This window comes from Saccostrea cucullata, unplaced genomic scaffold, assembly GCF_032062105.1.
Source record: "Saccostrea cucullata isolate Sc308-1 unplaced genomic scaffold, CSIRO_AGI_Scuc_v1 ctg1593, whole genome shotgun sequence".
In the NCBI taxonomy this organism is placed as follows: domain Eukaryota; kingdom Metazoa; phylum Mollusca; class Bivalvia; order Ostreida; family Ostreidae; genus Saccostrea; species Saccostrea cuccullata.
In genome coordinates, this window is record NW_026929841.1 from 26,168 (window position 1) to 45,997 (window position 19,830).

At 33.4% G+C, this 19,830-nt stretch overlaps 1 protein-coding gene across 1 annotated transcript; it reads right to left on the minus strand.

Annotated features, from left to right (window-relative positions):
* Positions 1 to 3,885: 3,885 nt before the first annotated feature.
* LOC134282301 (uncharacterized) lies at positions 3,886 to 19,130 on the minus strand. Its single transcript, XM_062764705.1, has 5 exons — positions 19,088 to 19,130; positions 18,770 to 18,852; positions 18,177 to 18,390; positions 10,481 to 10,597; positions 3,886 to 3,980 (listed from the first exon to the last, which is right to left on the minus strand). Exons 1-5 carry the CDS (start codon positions 19,128 to 19,130, stop codon positions 3,886 to 3,888), a joined length of 552 nt encoding a protein of 183 aa, XP_062620689.1.
* Between the last annotated feature and the right edge of the window lie 700 nt (positions 19,131 to 19,830).

Below are 19,830 nucleotides of genomic sequence, written 5' to 3' on the forward strand. Positions count from 1 at the left end.
GAAATCATCAGACTACATAAAAACTTACTAAAACGTGTTAATTTGTCGTTAGTTTAATCCCACTTAGCAAGTTATAAACAAGACACTGATCGCAACAGACTTGTCAATATGACGTCATTTCTTACAACGTGACGTAGTTTGTATGTAGTGAGAGACAGATCAAGTAATATTTTCTCAACAAAATATGTATTCTCTAATTACATAAAATATTTTTTTACAGATATTCTATGGGCCAATAACTTGAATTTAATGTCTTCTTCACTATTTTATTAATATATTTTCTGTACATTACGTATTTAATTGACACTGCCGTGTATTTGTATGCAAGTACATCGGAGGATAATGGGGGGTCTTAATAAATCGATCTAGTGCAAGGGCATACACTCTATAGATCAAAGTAAGCTTTTAAATTTCAAACATAGAATTATTAAGGTATCTGAAAAGTGCTGCGATCCTGATGAAATCTTGAAAATAATTTAATTATATCAATATTTCATGCCGCTGACCAGCAAAAAATATAGAATTCGGTCATACAAGTATAATTTTTACAATGAAATTGCAGAATTTAGATAGGATTGCAGCACTTTTTAGAAACTACAATGTGTATTGAAAATAATTATATACTAAACTTGGAAATTAAACTCGGTTATGCCCTTGCACTAGTGATATTTATATGTAACATCAATACTTCAAGTCAATGTGCTAATACAGTGAAACCTGTCTAATCCGACATGCACTGGGAGACAAATTTCGTGTCGGAATAGACAGGGTGTCGGATTGCAGAGTGTTAAAAACAAGGAAAGTAGTAAAAGGGGAAAGAAATTTAATGTCAAAATTCACAGTGTGTCGGATTATTCAGGTGTCGGATTAGACAGTTTTCACTGTATATCGCGTGACTGCCGCATCACGTGACTTGTCTAAATATAAAATATAATCGTCCTCGATATGTAGTTATTAATCATAATTACAATTATCCGATATGAATAATGTACTAAAAATAATCGCCATCCCGATTACGAATACATTTTTAAATACAAAATTTAGTTGATATTTCCATCGCGCACCTTAACTGTACTGCGTTGCTATTTGTGGCCGGGGACAATTTTCAGTTTTTTCCGTTTAATCAGGTTTATACAGGCAATCTAGTGCAAAGACAAGAAAAAAAGAAATACTTTATAAAACTGTTAAAACCAATATTAAATAGTTGACCTTAGCCACTTTTATATTTTTGTATAACACAGATTTTTGTAAACAATTACAATGCTCATTTTCCTTTAACTTATTTAAAAGTTTCTTCAACGAGCATGATTTTATTATCATCATTTCTTTCATGCCAGAGCTTTGGAAATATACACACTGGGACATAAAATCCTATTTGTAAACCTAGTGATGTGGCTATACTACCTCTGTAGTTGAAAATAACAAAGACAATCATGTATATTGGGCATGTATGTCTTTTATTTCAGTCATCAATTAACAACAAGATCTCCATGGGCTAAATCGCTCACCTGAGCACGTACTGTGGCTTTGATAAAAATCAGTTGATTATTGAAAAGCTTAAACACATAAGTGGTCCCAACCTATTTTTGTTCCCCGCTTGAAAAATGGGGGATATTAATTTGGGTTTGTCCGACCGTCCGTCCGTCTTTCTGTCTGTCTGTAACGCTTTCGTTTTCACACGATATCTCGAGAACCCTTTGAGCTTTTGCAATGAAATTTAGCATAGCAACTCCCTATGGACTAAAGAAGACCCCTATAGATTTTGAGGTCAAAAGGTCAAAGGTCATGGTCATAAATTAGCAAATTTTGTCTGTTATAACACTTTCGTTTCCACACGATATCTCGCGAACCCTTTGAGCTTTGGCAATGATATTTTACATAACAACTCCATGTGGTCTAAGGAAGACCCCTATTGATTTTGAGGTCAAAAGGTCAAAGTTCAAGGTCGTAAATTTATACCTTCTTGTTGTATGAAACACTATCATTTTCGGGCGATATTTCAAGAAGATTTTGAGCTTTTGCTATGTAATATTATACCAAAACTCCCTAGGACCTCTCTCACTCCTCTCAAAGTTTGTTTTTCTAGTATTTATTATATTTCATGTCGCTATTTTTAGCATAGGGACATGAGGAGAATTATTACGTATAATACAGGTTCTCGGTGGACTTTATATTCTTGTTACATCTATTAGAACTGTTTAATAAAGGTTAAATTAGACACCATGTATTGTGTAAAATTTTGACAATATCGAACGTGAATATAAATACACATGTATGTCACTTCATGTTTGTATACAATTGTCGCCATATTGCAACGGCTCCGTGGTCTAGTGGTGTGTCTCTCGCTTCAAATGTGAGAGGGCCCGGTTTCGCATCTCGGACGATCCGTTTTTTTTTTGTTTTTTTGAAATACTTTTCTTTTTTTTTACTAAACGATAGTATTCAGCATGTGAAATGAAAAATTTATGAGGTCTGGCTTGTACAAACTCATAATATCATCATTACAGTGTGATAGATATTCCAAATAAAAAAGAATCTTCAACACATAATAAAGAATAATCCATCAAACCTTTATATCCATATTGGCATATTTTATTTGCTTACATTGTATGTATACATTTGTATACATTTCATAATTCTACAAATTCAGTGAAGGGGATCCGAAACCCCCCCCCCCCCCCCCCCCCCCCGACCCCCGAACTGCGCATGGTTTACTTTTCCCTAAGCGGGAGACACAAATTCTCTGAATTAGCTTGTTAGTTTATGAATTGAACAAACTTGAATCTACTCTAACTATGGATGCTTGCATATCTCTTTGACTACCTTTGCCTTTAATTTGAACTTTTAATTTGAACATTTGAACTTATATTTTGCCCCCACCCAACCAAACTAAACCATCCCGTCATCATGATATAACAAATCTAAATTTACACATACAGAGGATGCTTCCATATAAATGTGACAAACCATGGCCTTGTTGTTCTTGAGAAGATTCTTTTGTAAAGCATTGCTCATAGTTCATGCAGCAATAAAAATATGATCACAAATTGTGGTCCAGCAACCCTATCCCGGCGCATAGGATTTGAACAAACTTGAATATACACTACCTGAGGAAGTTTCCATTAAAGTTTCATCTTTTCTGGCACACTGGTTCTTGAAAAGAAGATTTTAAAAACATGTCATCAAATTTTTTAACATTGAATATCCATCATCCAAGGATGCTTTGTGGTAGGTTAAGTTGAAATTGGATCAGTGGTTTTTGAGAAGATGTCGAAGAATTGAAACCGTTATAGGCGGACGACGGAAAAAATGTAATCAGAAATGCTCAGATGTACAAAAATCTATATATCCCCATTACAAATAATGATGAGTTTGCATGTACAAATTCTTCACAAATAAAAATACATAAATCATACAACGAAATTCTCAGATTAAAATAAAGAATTACAGCATAGCTGACACACAACAACAAGTTATACGGATACAAAAACACGAAAAATTTAACATATCCTTCTGTGATATATTTACAAATAGTAAAATAAAACTTTATATCTACATACGAGGGTTGATCAATAAGTAAAGTCTTCTTAAAACAAATACAATTTTAAAATATGAAGGCCTTTTATTTACACTTCCTTTAAATTATCAAAATTCGATCATGGGACAAAAGAAGGGAATTAAATCATCATTCGGAAAGAAGTGAAGGCCTTTAACAGTAACACAATCAGCAAACATGTTGATCTGAAAGAGTAAATTGAATATTAACCAGAATCTCGCGTGCATTACCTTAATCATAAATGCGTTGAAATGCATGACATACATGTATTCTGCTGTATATTACATGTATTATGCTAAAAAAAAACATAATGAATAATTATTTAAGTCTCACCTTCTTTTAGTAAAGTGCATTCTTTCAGAGTAAGAAGCCGGAGGATCGGGGTTCAAGGTAGGTCCTGTAGGTAGTTCTAAGCACTCGGGGTCTGAAGTTGAACAAAAAATATTTATATATTTATATACTCAAGAATTTTGATTGCGAAAAATGAGTGACATTTTAAGCAAAAATATGATTACAAGCATAATAATGTTCATTTCGACCGCGACAAAATGATGCTTTATAAAAATATAGCTATAGAAAACAATAGATTTTTAAGGGTCAGGGTATATACATTGATTAAATATAAAGAATGCATGTACTACTGAACTTTTAGTAAATCATCATTGAATCACTAACGGACGACCACGTTTTCATCCGTGGGAAAATTATCCGAAAAATCTTCGTTTATTATTAAAATGCGCGGCTCATTTGATTAGTTGTTGAACATGCGATTGCAAATGAAGGAATCAAAGTTCATGTTTTGTATGTATGTTCCGTTAATGCAAACACGCCCGTAGTTTTTGGGTTTTAGTTAGCACATTGATTACTTATAGTATTCATCTTTCTATGCATTTTGCAGTTCAAAAACGGCACTCCCATAAAATATCTGACCAGTATTTAAGGTCAGTGACCTGTAACGCAGGTACTTGTGGACAGGACCCCCCACAAGATGAAACACACCCTTTAAGCTTGGTTTAATTGTGGCTTATAGGTCCTTAATTGTGGTTTAATGGTTGTCTTCAAGTCACCATTAAGTCACCATTAAGCATCTTTAAAAAATATTTACACCACCATTAAGCCATCACAAAGTCCTTAATGGATGCTTAAATGTAGCTTAATGGTAGCTTAACTGTGACTTACAGGTCCTTAATGGTAACTTTTAGACCACCATTAAGTCACCATTAAGCTACCATTAAGTTAGACTTACAGGTGCTTAATGTCCAAACTCCTTTAAGCTACCATTAAGCCATCATTACGAAGTCGATATTACTGTTTTTATATATGGGTCAAAAATTATCATTATAGTGATTTGTCATTACAAATGTAGAGTTCACACATATCTTGATTTGGTAAAAATAAAAAAAAAGAACAAAATTAAAAAAAAAAAAAAATACACGGGGCGCGAACTCATGACCCTTCGAGTAGATGGCAGTCACCTTAACCATTTGGCTAATACCGCTCTTAATATTAAACGGAAAATTTTAAACATTTATTTTGCAGAAAGTTTGTTTTGGACTTATAAAAGTATTTATTTTGTTGAACGTCTCCAGAGTCTTGAATTGACTTATTAATCAAACTATAAACATTTTTATTTATGGATCTTTTTAAAAGGCTTACATCGCATTAATATTTCTAAACCGTTGAGTTCGGCTTTTAAATTGTAATGAATTCTTCGCTCCGTTATTCGAAGATTTATACGTGTAAGCATGAAATCATGATTGAAATAAAATTAATTATAGATAAAACACAAAAAATCTATCATCGGGAAAGATAGATGAAATTTTTTTTTAATAATAAAATATTCTGCGGATATTAACGGTTTTCGTGTCTAAGATTTAGGCCTAGTGAAAATCCTCGTGTACGAGTTACCCGGTTATGTTTTGTGTATCATAATGGGTATCAAAATAATTGCCATTTTACAATGAATAATAATTTTAATTTGTTATATGCTTGCGTTATTTAATTTAAATTTTGTAAAAAATAATTGATCATTAAAATCTGTTAGTGTACGTTGTGTATGTATAGTTTCCTGTTAGTTGACAAGGGACGGTGGACACCTAATTAAGGTCTATTGTTTAACCAGTCGGTACTGTACACTGTTAATCTTACCCCGTTTCCCAATGAGTATAAATCTGGTCGGATGTCATGTTTATAATCTGATCGGCTGTTCTTCTGAAAATCGATTTGAAATAACAATGATTGAAGACCGACTTGATTTTGACCGATACCTACCACTGCATTATATAAGACAAAAAAACGAATAAGTTCAAATTATTCATTCTGTTAAAGTCACACTTTGAAAACTAAACATTTTTATATACCTGTGGCCCCAGCCCCCCCCCCCCCCCCCTCCAAAAAAAAACCCACACAAAACAATTTTTTTTCTCATGAGAATATGACTTTATATTCCTGGGAATTAAGTAGCGGAATATGTTGTTTTTAACACATGAAATAAAAATGCCATCTCTCTCTCTCTCTCTCTCTCTCTCTCTTTTAAAGTAATATATATTTTGTGTTTATGGATAAAGATATTTTCAAGAAGAAATTGATTTTCGGTAGTGAGAAATTAAGATATTTCACAGGGATTTGGCCCCGGCGTGTAATAATTTAATTATTAATTTTTAAAACAAAAATCATATACACAAATAATTAAAACAAAGTATTTAATAATTATTCATTTAAAAAAAAAATTCATATGCGGTAATAAGATAAAACTTCTTTTTTATTGATACTGTAAATGATTAAAAAATATTATTAGAAACCGAGAGCAAGCCCATATTAGCTAACTTTATTCTCAGCTAGTGCCCGAGATTTTCCATGTTGACAGAAATGTTATAAAAATGACGATTGAGACAAAAATTTGCGTGAATGGCATTGAAATAAAAAGATAGATCAAATATTCGATATAAAATGCGTAAAATGTAAAAGTTTAATTAGGTTTGACCATTAAGTCACCATTAAGCTCAGCTTAAAGGCTGCTTAATGGTAGCTTAATGAAGTTTGGACATTAAGCACCTGTAAGTTGCAGCTTAATGGTGGCTTAATGGTGGCTTAATGGAGTTAACTTCTTTAGGCACAATTAAGTCACCATTAAGCTACCATAAAGCGATAATGGTGGTCTTTCGTCTTGTGCCCTCCCCCCTAATATTCAACCACAGGGTTTATTGACATTTTTTCACATATCAAATTTATTACACATATTCATCATGAGTACAAAAGGGACAAAAAATCAGTAAAACCCTAAAACAATCGCTCTTCAAAAATACCCCAATATACATTATGAGAGAAAAAGGTATGCCACCCCGATTTCTTAAAATTGTACTCGCACTGGTTTGTATGGGTTTAAAACATGTATTTATTTCATTTCAACTTATATTGTCGATTCATACCGTGTCTACATACTGTGAAATCAGAATTTTACTTGGGGGTTAATTTTTGGGGTTAATCTTGTTTAAGATTTCGAAGTATGAAAGGACCCACGAATTTATTACCACCACGAAATGTAAAATTTTCATATGCACAACTACACTACTAAAAAGTTCTTCACACACTAAATCAAATTCCCACGAACCAACTTTTTTTCCTCAAACCAGGAAAATTTGACCCCCATGAAAATATGTGATTTTACAGTAGATTTCTGTCTTAGTCCTTTGTATCGGATTAACTGTGCCTCTCGTAATAATCCCTCAAATTCTCCTTAGACATAATTCCAGTCTGCTCCTTGAAATTTCCCTAGGATTCACTTATTAGGATAGATAACGTCCGAAAGAGTTCTGGCATGACGTAAAAATCTGTCAGGTGCTATCATACATTAGAGAGGTTGAGATTTCAAACGTGTACGGGTACGTCTAGCAAGGAAATAACCTAAATTCTGTGTGTATTACGTCATCAATTTTAGTGACGTCAAGATTGTTACACGTTCGTAAAACGTGTAGAATGGAATATACACGTAAGTGAGCGCGTGTAGCTTTAATAATAAAAATTAGCCAATTTAAGTGTTAAAATGTGATTGTTATACATTATATAGGATGTTTACTTTCACGAGCACTTATTTTAATCAAGTTTTGTTTACCAACTGACGACAAAAAACCTTCGAAATAGTTGAAACAGAGACACCGATCGCGGTGTACACGTACATGTTACACGTCATAAAAATCTCAACAGACAAATTTAAAAAAACGTGTACGTGTACGTCAAAATATGTACAAATACACGTACGCATACAAGTTTAAGATCTCAACCTCTCCATTATCTATATGAGATTCCGACGAGTTATTTAAGGAAATTTCAACGTGCAGACTGGAATGCTGTTAAAGAGATTTTGTGGGATTCTTACAAGATGCAGAGTCAATCTGAAAGCATGAACTAAAGCATAAATATATGTAGAGAAAGGGTGAATTTGCATTTTAAGTTGAAATGAAAGAAATACATGTTTTAAACCCATAAGTACCAGTGGGGGTACAACGTAAACAAATGGGGTGGCATATCTTTTTCTCTTATAATGTAAACTGGAGTACTAAGTATTTTTTGTGGCGCAATTATTTTTAGGTTTTAACGATTTTTTTTCCTATTGTACTTATGATGAATAAGTTTTATAAATATAATTTATGAAAAAAATGTCCAACAAGTCCCGAGGTTGTATATTTAAGGGGATGTCCATAAGCACCTTTGACCTGTACGAATGAACTTTAATGGTTTTTAAACAAACAAATATCAAAATATTTACTATTAACTGCAAGTTAATCAACCTATTTTCAAAATTGAAGAGCTCCAACTTTCGAATTGGTTGTCTACTATCTACAGATTAACTTTAATTTTTTTTCCTATTGTACTTATGATGAATAAGTTTTATAAATATAATTTATGAAAAAAATGTCCAACAAGTCCCGAGGTTGTATATTTAAAGGGATGTCCATAAGCACCTTTGACCTGTACGAATGAACTTTAATGGTTTTTAAACAAACAAATATCAAAATATTTACTATTAACTGCAAGTTAAACAACCTATTTTCAAAATTGAAGAGCTCCAACTTTCGAATTGGTTGTCTACTATCTACAGATTAACTTTAAATTGCGATATATCAGCAAGTTTGCGGTTGGGTGATACGCATAGACGAGATCAACCAAAGGTATCCGTCGATATGGCTAATATAAATGCACTGTACATAACTCAGAAGTTTTGTCGGAAAAATAATTAATTTGACGATTGAATAAACGATAGTGAGTTAAATATAATAACCGTGCATCCTACACGGAATTCCCATTTTGTGAATCTGCAGTACCAGAGGATACACATATATAACTTTATTGTTCTTAATAAGACTTGATTTTTCCTATATATTTTTTGTTTAATTTGATCATCACTTGTGGTCCCACCCTACACACGAAAATCACGATTTGTGCAAACTTGAAACTACTACCTGAGAATGCTTAAATATAAATACATGACCAGTCATGGCTTTGTTGTCCTTGAGAAGAATTTTCAAGATGTTTCCTATGTATTCCTTTTTTAGACTTTCAAGTCCATTGTTGTCCCACCCTACCCATGGGGGTCATGAAAAAAAAATTCAAGATGTTCTCTATATTTTCCTATGTAAAACTTTGTTCGTCCTCTGTGGACCCAACCTACAGTGGGGGTCATGTTTTGAAAATCTACACTAGCTGAGAATGCTTCCATGTAAATACTGTAAAAAGAACAAAAAATGGTGCATACATATTTTAGCGCAAATGCAAGTTGGAATGCATTCGTGCAAATAAATTTTAGCGCTCTCACTAGTAATAAAAATAAACAAATGTGATATTTTGTTTTTTTTTATCCACACCCGTATTTGACTTTTTGGTTAGTCAAGCGCGGAAACACAATAGCGCTTCCATATATAAATAAATATTCGTCAACTTTACCGTGGTGTTGCAATGACACGGACGTCTCCATATCAGTGAAATATTCTGGAGGGGGACGTTAAACAATATACAATCAACAACGCACTTTGAATTTTTTTTTCAAAGTGTGTTAAATTTGGGACAAATTCTACGCTCTTTGAATTTTTTTTAAGTGTGTTATTATCGACCATTATTAACGCACTTTGAAAAAAAGTGCAAGGTCGATATTCTTACAAATATCAGGTATAATAAATAATTGAACTTGATGGGTAATTTTTTGGTGATAAGGTCACTTCAGGATGTAAAAGTGAGCGATTTTGATTTTTTCATACTTTGAAAATTATTTTTTTCTTAAATGTTTTATAATTATACTAATTTTTTCCAGTTTGCATGCATTTTAGTAACTAAAATGTTTCGAACGTTTACAACGTGATATTAGTTATGCAAATACATATTTTGGTGTACAATGTAGCATAGCATAGGCGTCGGAACCGGGGGGCTAATGTTTTTGCAAATATAGACATTTTCTATGTATTGAAAATTTGGGTTTACCTTTTATTTTGGTTTACCCTCCCCCCCCCCCTTTTCAATTTCCTTCATGAGGTTGAAGGAATTTGGAATTGTAATATCTTGGAGTCATTCAATGAAATAAAAAAAATGGACTTGAGTCACTCCGACAAAACTTAAGGTTAATTAAAGTTATTCCACTTTGTGTCCACCCACGTAAAGTCATGTAATGCGTTTTTTTTTTTTTTTTTTTTTTAAAGGATCAGACTAACTAAAATTAAAAAGATATTTTCTTATTTGTTTTGATGCTTTATATAATGAATAACTTCCCCGGCTGTACATTACACTTACATGTATCTAAATCAATTGCACTTCATCTATATCGGAGATTTAATACAATGACGGATTAATTTACCGACTCCTCATTTTAATATCAGATAAGTTAAGTCAATTTAAATATAGAATCGTGCGGATATGAAAAACTTTGAGTCTACTTACACTGATGAAGATTATTTGATTCAAAATCTTCTGGGCAAGGCTTAAAAAGTTGTTGGCACTTACGCGCATAATTATGGTGAATTTTTGCACCAATCAGTGTATATACAGGACAATATCCTGTGAAAACAAAATTTAAATATATTAATAAGGAAAAGATATAAACATCTATTGCATTTTATCATATCACCTTTAAGTACATATATAAATGATTTCTGATATGTATATATGTATTTATAAATAGATAATCCAATAAAAAGTCTCAGTCGTCGGAATGAAATACTTAAAATAAAGAAGAAAAACACGAAAAACTCAAGTAAAGCTTAAGGTAAGTCACTCGTCAAATTTGTTAAATCAAGGATGTTTTGGGAAGTATATTTTGGATAAGTACTCATATAGAGTGACTCAAATTCGCAGAGAAAATAAGGGGTCAGTGTGCATCCTACTGATCTATGGTAAAATTAAGCTTACCTTTTTGCACTTAAATTTTAACTCTTTGATTTATTACTTTATCTCTAATTTTATTTTATAAGATGTTACTACGTTAATAAATTTAATCTATTTATGCATAAAATAGTTTAATAATATTTATCAGTGAATAAATCTTGCATATTAATGAGCGTTTATTATTGTGTGACCTTTGTGCACTAAAAAAAATAACATATTTGGGGTATTTAAAAACTAAATAGAGAATAAAATATTTTATTTTATCAAGCTTTTTAGGAGTTAAGTGCTAATCAGTCACAAGTATCGAGTTGTTTAAAATAATGAAAGAAAAAGTTTGGGTCACTGATGTTAATTTTGAAATATTGGTCAAAATATATGATTTGCAGGCAAAAAAATGCTGTTAATTTTATCTTGACTTCTTTAGAATATCTTCATTTCTTGGCAAAATTTGTTGAGGGAAGGTGTAAAACTTGTTCTAAAAATATAAATTCAGACCTATATTAAATATTCCTGCAAAATCATAACGGAAAATATTCTCCGAGTAAAAGTATGTGAGGCTAAATTTCAAGACATTAAATTTAATAAATGTGCAGAATTGCAGAAATTTCTGCTGAATATCCTTTCACCACAAAAAATAGTCCCTCATAAATCTTTCTTCTTTGTAGATTTTAAAGCAGTTTTTTTTCGATGAACGTTAGAAATTATACATTGTTGAATATAAATATTTAACAAAAATTGAATTTAAATAAATATTTTTTAAGTACGAGGTTCTGCGTGAACTTTTCTAGAAAGCTGACGAGTGACTTAACTTAAGGCCTTTCATCCAATCTTCAGAAGCTTAACAAAATAAACAACTGTAGTAACATAGTAACGTTACACAATAATTGGCGGAATATATGAAGTCATTATTATATGAAGTCAAATGTATGACGTCTTAGTTTACAGCTCATAGCGTATAAATACGGAAAATTTCTAAGTTCTCATTGTGACATGACCCAGCGAGTTTTCCTTTGAAGTCAAGCATGCAGTAACTGCGATACAGAACACTTTTTGTGGGCATATCTTATGCAAATGAACAGAAACTGTACTGTATCTGCAAAATATCAACGATACAGTACCGTTTATTTTTAGCGATGACGGAAATCTGTATTCATAATCAGACACAACAATTTTTCGATTCGCATGAAAGCACTGTTGGTAATTACTCAAAATTTGAGGTGATTTAATTAAGAATAAAATTCTACAACGTAAAGTTATGAGTGTCGGATTCAAAAAAATTATAAAAGGAGGAATTTGGGCATTTTTAAAATGATTACTTTGAACCTCCCCCCCCCACCCCCCACCCCCCCAAAAAAATGAAAATCGCATTTTCGGGGTTGGTATATAATTAACTAAGACACTATGTGCGTGAAATAGTTACTTGTTGATAAATTAAAAAGCGCACGTGTATACACGTGTATACGTTTTGCAAAAATAATTTACAAAATCAAAAAAGGAAGAAAAAAACAACCTTAAAGTTGGGTGGGATGGGGGGGGGGGCACCAGTGAGTACTGCATCCTTCCTTGGGATCTCTACATTTTATTAAAGACATGAAAGTAACCCCCCCTGCCTTTAATCTGTTTATTTCAATTTTTATATGACGACAGATAGAGGACATTGTCGGTCATTTTCTCTCAAAATACGATATCCCCGAAGCAATTTTGTTTCAATAATATGATTCTTATGTAGAAAAAGTTTTGCATTAATTCGTAGGCAAAATTTAAAATAAATGTCAGCAAAAACTGAATAGAGAAAAAAAACCTTCTAAATCAAATCTAAATTAATTTTTTATGGAAAACAAAATATATAATGCATCCCCAAATAATTATTTTTAAAATTATAGTAAATAATTACCTGCACGTCCACTTCCCTCGGCATTTCAGTTGCGAATGTTTAAAATGGGATACTAAATCAACTTTCTGCCAAAATCATTTGATTGGTTGAGAGATATGTACCCAAATACAAATGTAAATTGGTAAGGTCATTAGAAAGGTCATGTCACAAGTCATTTTGAATACTCGTTTCCTACTACATGTATATCAGAGATACAGGGCGGGGCCCGGCTCGAGCTATTGCTCTCGACTCAAGCCCTGTCCTGTATCTCTGATACAGTAGGAAACCCGTACTCTTAATATAACATAAATTGCATATAAACATAAAAGTCATACATCATTGAATCAAAATGATATATATTACTAGTATATCAAATTGTTAAGCTTTGGTTTTAATGCATAGCTAAAATGGGTTTTTTTTCTATTTGACGTCTACAAATATTATTTCCTCCTGCTACTTAAAAAACGGAAATATCGTAAATGTCTTTTATCCGCAAACGTCTAAATGTTCACATAGCGGTAGTCTGGAGTGGTAATCTGTTGCTTGTGGGTACGAACCGGGTATGCAGGGTGTTACTGGTCTCACCCGTGTAATATTCACTACACCCTGGACAGGTCATTTGCGTATCTTATGACATATTGGCGTTCACTGCAAATCTTTCTTCGGCCGTTAAAGTTATAACTAGTTCCTTCAGTTAGAAATTCACAGGTTCCGCATCGAGGATTTCCACATATAGTAACTGAATAGGTTCCTTCATAATTAAAGTTACTTTGTAGTCTTTTCAGCTTCTTGGGTTGACGTCTATATGAGACAAATTTTACGTCTTTATAAATTGTCTTTGTCAACGATACATTGCAGGTTTCAGTAAATGTTCAACCAAGCCGCTTTCGTTACTCCTTACTTAGATATTGATAGTATTGAAGAAAAAACTTCAAGAGTACTGTATATTCAAAAAGTGGTGTGAATCAGATGTGGATACTTTAAGATTCGAAAGAACTTTTGGACAATTTGAAATCACAAGACTTGACAAAAATCAATAGCTTAAAAACTTACGACGTTTCAACTTTATACACAACAATTCTAACGACCAATTAAAATCCAGGCTTTTTGATGTCATTGACAGCTGCTTCTTCAATAAAAATGGAACTTGTAAGTTTACTTACCTCGTCATTGGTCATTTGCAAAACTATTTTGTTAAAAACAGATTCTGGTTACACACTTAAGTACTCTGAAGTCGACATCAAGAAGATGCTTGAGTTTCTGATTGACAATATCTACGTGGTTTTTGGAGACCAAGTATTCCAACAATCTTTAGAATTCCTGTGGGTACAAATAGCGCTCTGTAAGTAACAGACTTATTTTATATTCAAAGAAGCAGAATTTATGCAAAAAATATGCATGAAAAGAAGAAAACACTTGCTTTGGCATTCAAATCTACATTTAGGTATATCGACGACGTATTCTCAATTAATAATGATAATTTCCATCCCTACGTCGATATGATATTCCTGGTGAGCGTGAGATAAAAGTACCACGGAGTCCTACTTTTCAGCTTCATACTTGGATATTTTACTTAAAAAAGACACTAATGGCACTAATGGTGATCTAACAACCAAGTTTTATTATAAACGTGATGACTTTAACTTTTCTATCGTCAACTTCCCTTACTTATGCAGCAATATCCCTTCATCACCTGTATACGGAGTACATATATTTCAGTTAATTCGATACACAAGATTATGTTTTACGTATGAACAATTTCTAACGAGTTAGATAATTGACAAGCAAGTTGATGAAACAAGAATATCAGCAGTCTTGTTTAAAGTCATCATTTCTTAAGTTCTACGGTCGATACAATGACCTTGTCAGCAAATACAATTTATCATTGAGTCAAATGCTGACTGACGTTTTTCCTACGTATTTATACACTGAATTGACGACGGATTTTTCCGTTATTTCCTGTTCATGACAAGGAGCACATAGCGGGTGTGACCGGTCAGCAGGAGATGCTCATTCCTCCATAGCACCTGATCCCTCATCTGATGATTCGGGTGTCCGTGTTTGCTCTGCTCTGATTTTGTATTGTTTGATGGACTTTGAGATTGAATACTTTTCGTTATCTCCATATCCTTCTTGTTATATTTTCTCCGCACAACGTTTTAAGTCGTTGGTGTTGTTTGAAGTACCGTAAGGTAAGTGTTGGGTATGTCGGTGCAACTTTTGTTCCAATGGCAGTTCCTTAACTTTGTAAACAAGAGGCCCATGGGCCACATCGCTCACCCGAGCATTGTGGCTAGGAAAAGTAGAAATTGGTTTACATTACTATAGAAAAGTGTAAAACCAAACGTTTGGCCCCGCCCTACCCCCGGGGGTCATGATTTGAACAAACTTGAATCTACACTACCTGAGGATGCATTCATATTAATATGAGCAATTATGGCTTTGCTATTCTTGAGAAAAAGATATTTAAAGAGTTTTCCTATATATTTCAATATAAAACTTTGGTCGGCCATTGTGGCTATGCCTTACCCCCGGGGGTCATGATTGGAACAAACTTGGATCTACACTACATGAGGATGCTTCCACATAAATATTAGCAATCATGGCTTTGCTGTTCTTGAGAAAAAGATTTTAAAAGAATTTTCCTATATATTTCTATATAAAAATTTGGTCGGCCATTGCGGCCCCGCCCTGCCCCCAGGGGTCATGATTTGAACAAACTTGAATCTACACTACCTGAGGATGCTTCCATTTAAATATGATGAATTATGGCATTGCTATCCTTGAGAAGATGATTGTTAAATTAATTGATTGTATGTTGTTTAACGTCCCTCTCGAGAATTTTTCACTCATATGGAGACGTCACCGTATGCCGGTGAAGAGCTTCAAATTTTGACCTTTACTCGGCACTCAGGGCCATTGAGCAGTGAGGGATCTTTATCGTACCAACACCTGTTGCTGACACGGGGCCTCGGTTTTTAAGGTCTCATCCGAAGGACCGGCAACTTTCACTTCAAAGTGCCGAGCGCATGGCGAAGGAACAGTTGCTACCCATTTTTTATCGACTAAGGTCAGTCGCGACCGAGATTCGAACTCACGACCTTTCGTTCACGAAGCGAGCGCTCTACCGACTGAGCTACCGTGAACGGTAGATGATTGTTAAAGAATTTTCCTATATTATTCTATGATAAACTTTGGTCGGCAATTTTGGCCCCGTCCTACCCCCAGGAGTCATGATTTGAACAAACGTGAATCTACACTACCTGTGGATGCTTCCATATAAATATTAGCAATTATGGCTTTGCTGTTCTTAAGAAGAAGATCTTTAAAGAATTTTCCTATATATTTCAATATAAAAATTTGGTGGGCATTAGTAACCCCGCCCTATCCCCGGGGGACATGATTTGAACAAACTTAAATCTATACTACCTGGGGATGCTTCCATATAAATATTAGCAATTATGGCTTTGCTGTTCTTAAGAAGAAGATCTTTAAAGAATTTTCCTATATATTTCAATATAAAAATTTGGTGGGCATTAGTTACCCCGCCCTATCCCCGGGGGACATGATTTGAACAAACTTAAATCTATACTACCTGGGGATGCTTCCATATAAATATTAGCAATTATGGCATTGCTGTTCTTAAGAAGATTTTTAAAGAATTTTCCTACATATTTCTATATAAAACTTTGGTCGGCCATTGTGGCCCCGCCCCCGGGGACATGACTTGAACAAACTTGAATCTACACTATCTGTTGATGTTTCCCAATAAGTTTCATTATTCCTGGCACAGTGGTTCTTGAGAAGAAGATTTTTAAAACATACCACCAAATTTTCCCTAATTCTAAATTATCTCCCCTTGAATGAGGGCGTGGCCCTTTATTTGAACAAACTTGAATCCCCTTCACCCAAGGATGCTTTGTGGGAAGTTTGGTTGAAATTGGCCCAGCTGTTCTTGAGAAGAAGTCGAAAATGTGAAAAGTTTACAGACAGACAGACGGACGGACGGACAGACGGACGCCGGACAAAATGTGATCAGAAAAGCTCACGTGAGCCTTCGGCTCAGGTGAGCTAAAATGGAAATTACCAAAGGCAAATGTATTATTTTGAAGGCCGAATTTCAATCTTTGAAAGACAAAGTCTTGTGGAAAACGATCGTGAAGAAGGTAAGGATGTTTTTCTATCCAGAATTTTATCGCTTCTATTCCAAGTTCCGTTGGAATGTTAGCATACAAACTAAGAACACCAAATGTAACAAATTAAGTATTATCCTTTACGATGTCTGGTAAATGATTCAGGAAGTCAAGATCATCTCTTTTTCACACAATGGTTTCAGCAACATATTTTATAAATGGCTCAGTCATTGGGTCGTCGAGGACCTCCAACAATAGTTCGAAAAGATAAATCCTGTGAATTGAGACGGTTGATATATTCAGAATTCTGAGATTCAATCGCATTCTTAATTTCCTTCGATTTATGAACTTTAGGTAGGCCGTAAAACTAACTTTATCGGGCCTCAAAATTTAAAAGATAATCCCTTTCTTTGTCTGTTAATTCTTCAGAAAAAGGTTCATGGACGAGACATTTTATCTTTGACAACGATTTCTTTTCGTGTGTTTTGTTAATCCTTTGGTAAAATTCGGTGTCTTGTAGCATGGTCAGAATTCTATTTTCGTAAAAGTCTTTGTCCATGATCGCAACTCTTCCTCCTTTGTCTGCTTCTTTAATTAAAATACTTTTGTCGCTACACAAGTCTTGCAGGGTAATTTGTTCATCTTTAGAAAGATTTGATTTATTATCAGATATGCTGGTATCTGGAAGATTGATGTTTTCTAGCGTCTCACTATCAGCATCTAAAGTACGATTTCTTCCTTGTTTTGTTATGATTTTTTACTAATTTCTTACAAGATCCCCGGGCTGTGTATTTTCAGTGTGTTCAAAAGAATCATCTTCGTCCTTATTCTCGTGGAAAAACTCCCTTAATCTTAGTCGTCGTGTATACGATTTAATATCTGCTTTTAATTCTTGATGGTTCCTTTTAGGTGTAGGAGTATACTTGAAACCTTTAGAGAGTAATTTGATTTCAGCATCTGTAAGAGTCCTGGATGAAAGATTAAACACTTTCCGTTGGATCCGTTGAAGTGTTTCAGAAAGATTTTTCCATACCTTAATTAGTGGGGTTGTTTTTTCCTATTGGGCACCAGGTTTGTGTATGTATTCATATATAAATATATATATATATATGTATATCTATATATATATCAAAATGAAAGAAATTTACAAAAAATCCCCAGTAAAGCTTTAGGGCTTTCATCAGCGATCTGTGGAAGCTTTACGAAAATGCATACACAACAGTATTATATTTATAATAAAATATACCGAACATCACCCGAATTGGAGCGCACACTTCAATCGTTTCATTCATCATGTCAGTTAATATACAATGATAAAGGAAGCGCTTGGAATCCACACAATCCTGTTTAATATTTCCACATCCTTTTTTAAATTCAGCCTCCTTCCACGACCTTTCATTTGAAGGACAGTAGTCTACACGACGAACGGTGCCCAACGATTCTTTGCATTCTTGTATTCCCTGTATATGAAAATAATATCCTTGAAAAGACACATTTTTTTCTTTTATAAGTACGTAAGAAATATTATTAAAAAATATTAGCTAAAATAATGGTACTTACAGACTTCTGTACATGTTCAACTGCGACAATCTCTACAATTAACCGAAATACAATAGATAAAAGAAAAACAGACTTGGTATCCATTTTTCATTTGCCTTTTAAAGTCTGATAAAGGAACTTAGGGTGAATTGTTGCGTTTTAAATCTGGAATTAAACCTTATGTTTTATGATCACATTCACCTGTGAGCCTTATCTATTGGCTGAAACGAATTTCAAGTTAGAAATCAATACTTTCTCCACATGATAGAAATTATTAAAAGTGTTTTAAATGTAGCTCACCTGAGCTGAAGGGTCGAGCGTTTCTGATTTTCTTTCATATTTGTTCAAAACGGCTGCCACACTCTCCTCCAAGATACATGAAACTATAAGTTAACATCAAGTTGGGTCATTTTATAATCTTCCTTTCAAGAACTACTGGACAAAAAGAAAACTTATTTAGTGTGAAAGATTTACGACAAATTGTAGATTCATATTTGTTCAAATCATAACCGCCATAGGAGAAGGGATGGGAGGGAGTACAAGGGACAATCCTAAGAAAATACAAATGCAAGGAAAAGTCATTTTAGTCATATTTATATGATTATTTCTTTTTCAAACCATGACTGCTATGCTTAGGCAGCTTCTTACAGAAAAGTACCATAGTTAACTATGGTTTATTATAGTATATTATACCTAAGTATAGTTAACTATAATTAACCATATTGATAAATTTTACACTCTGAAAACCTTGATATACTTTAGTGAACACTTTGACACTTTGATTTACTAAAGTGAACACTTTGACACTTTGATTTATTATCGTAAACTTTTGTTAGCTTTAATTTTTTTGTTAGGGTGGGTCGGAACAGGACACCTATGCAATACAAATGAATGTAAATGAAATATCTTGTAAAATTTTATTTCTCTGTAATACAACAAAACCATAATCTGTCATAATGATAATAGACATTCCTTCGGTAGTGTAGATTTTTTTTTCAATCAACACTGCCAGGAGTAGTTTTAGGGCACAATTAATAGCAGATCACTGTATTACATATAAATGTAGAGGAAGTATCTTTTAAAAGCCTTGAGTTCTCTCAAGAGTAGCAGAATGACGATTAGTCATACTAATACAGACTTTTCCCAGGTAGTGCAGATTGAAGATTTTGGTCTTATTTTAACATATATGTTGTTGTCACAACAGTGTATTAAATTATACATATGAAGGAAAAATCTTTAAACATATTTAAAGTCATGATGCAAAAAAAATATGTTCGAAACCTCCTGAAAGTGTAGATACAGGCTTGATCATATGAAAAAAAAAAAGCAAAGGTAAAGGGAGAGAGGAATTAGTTTTTTGT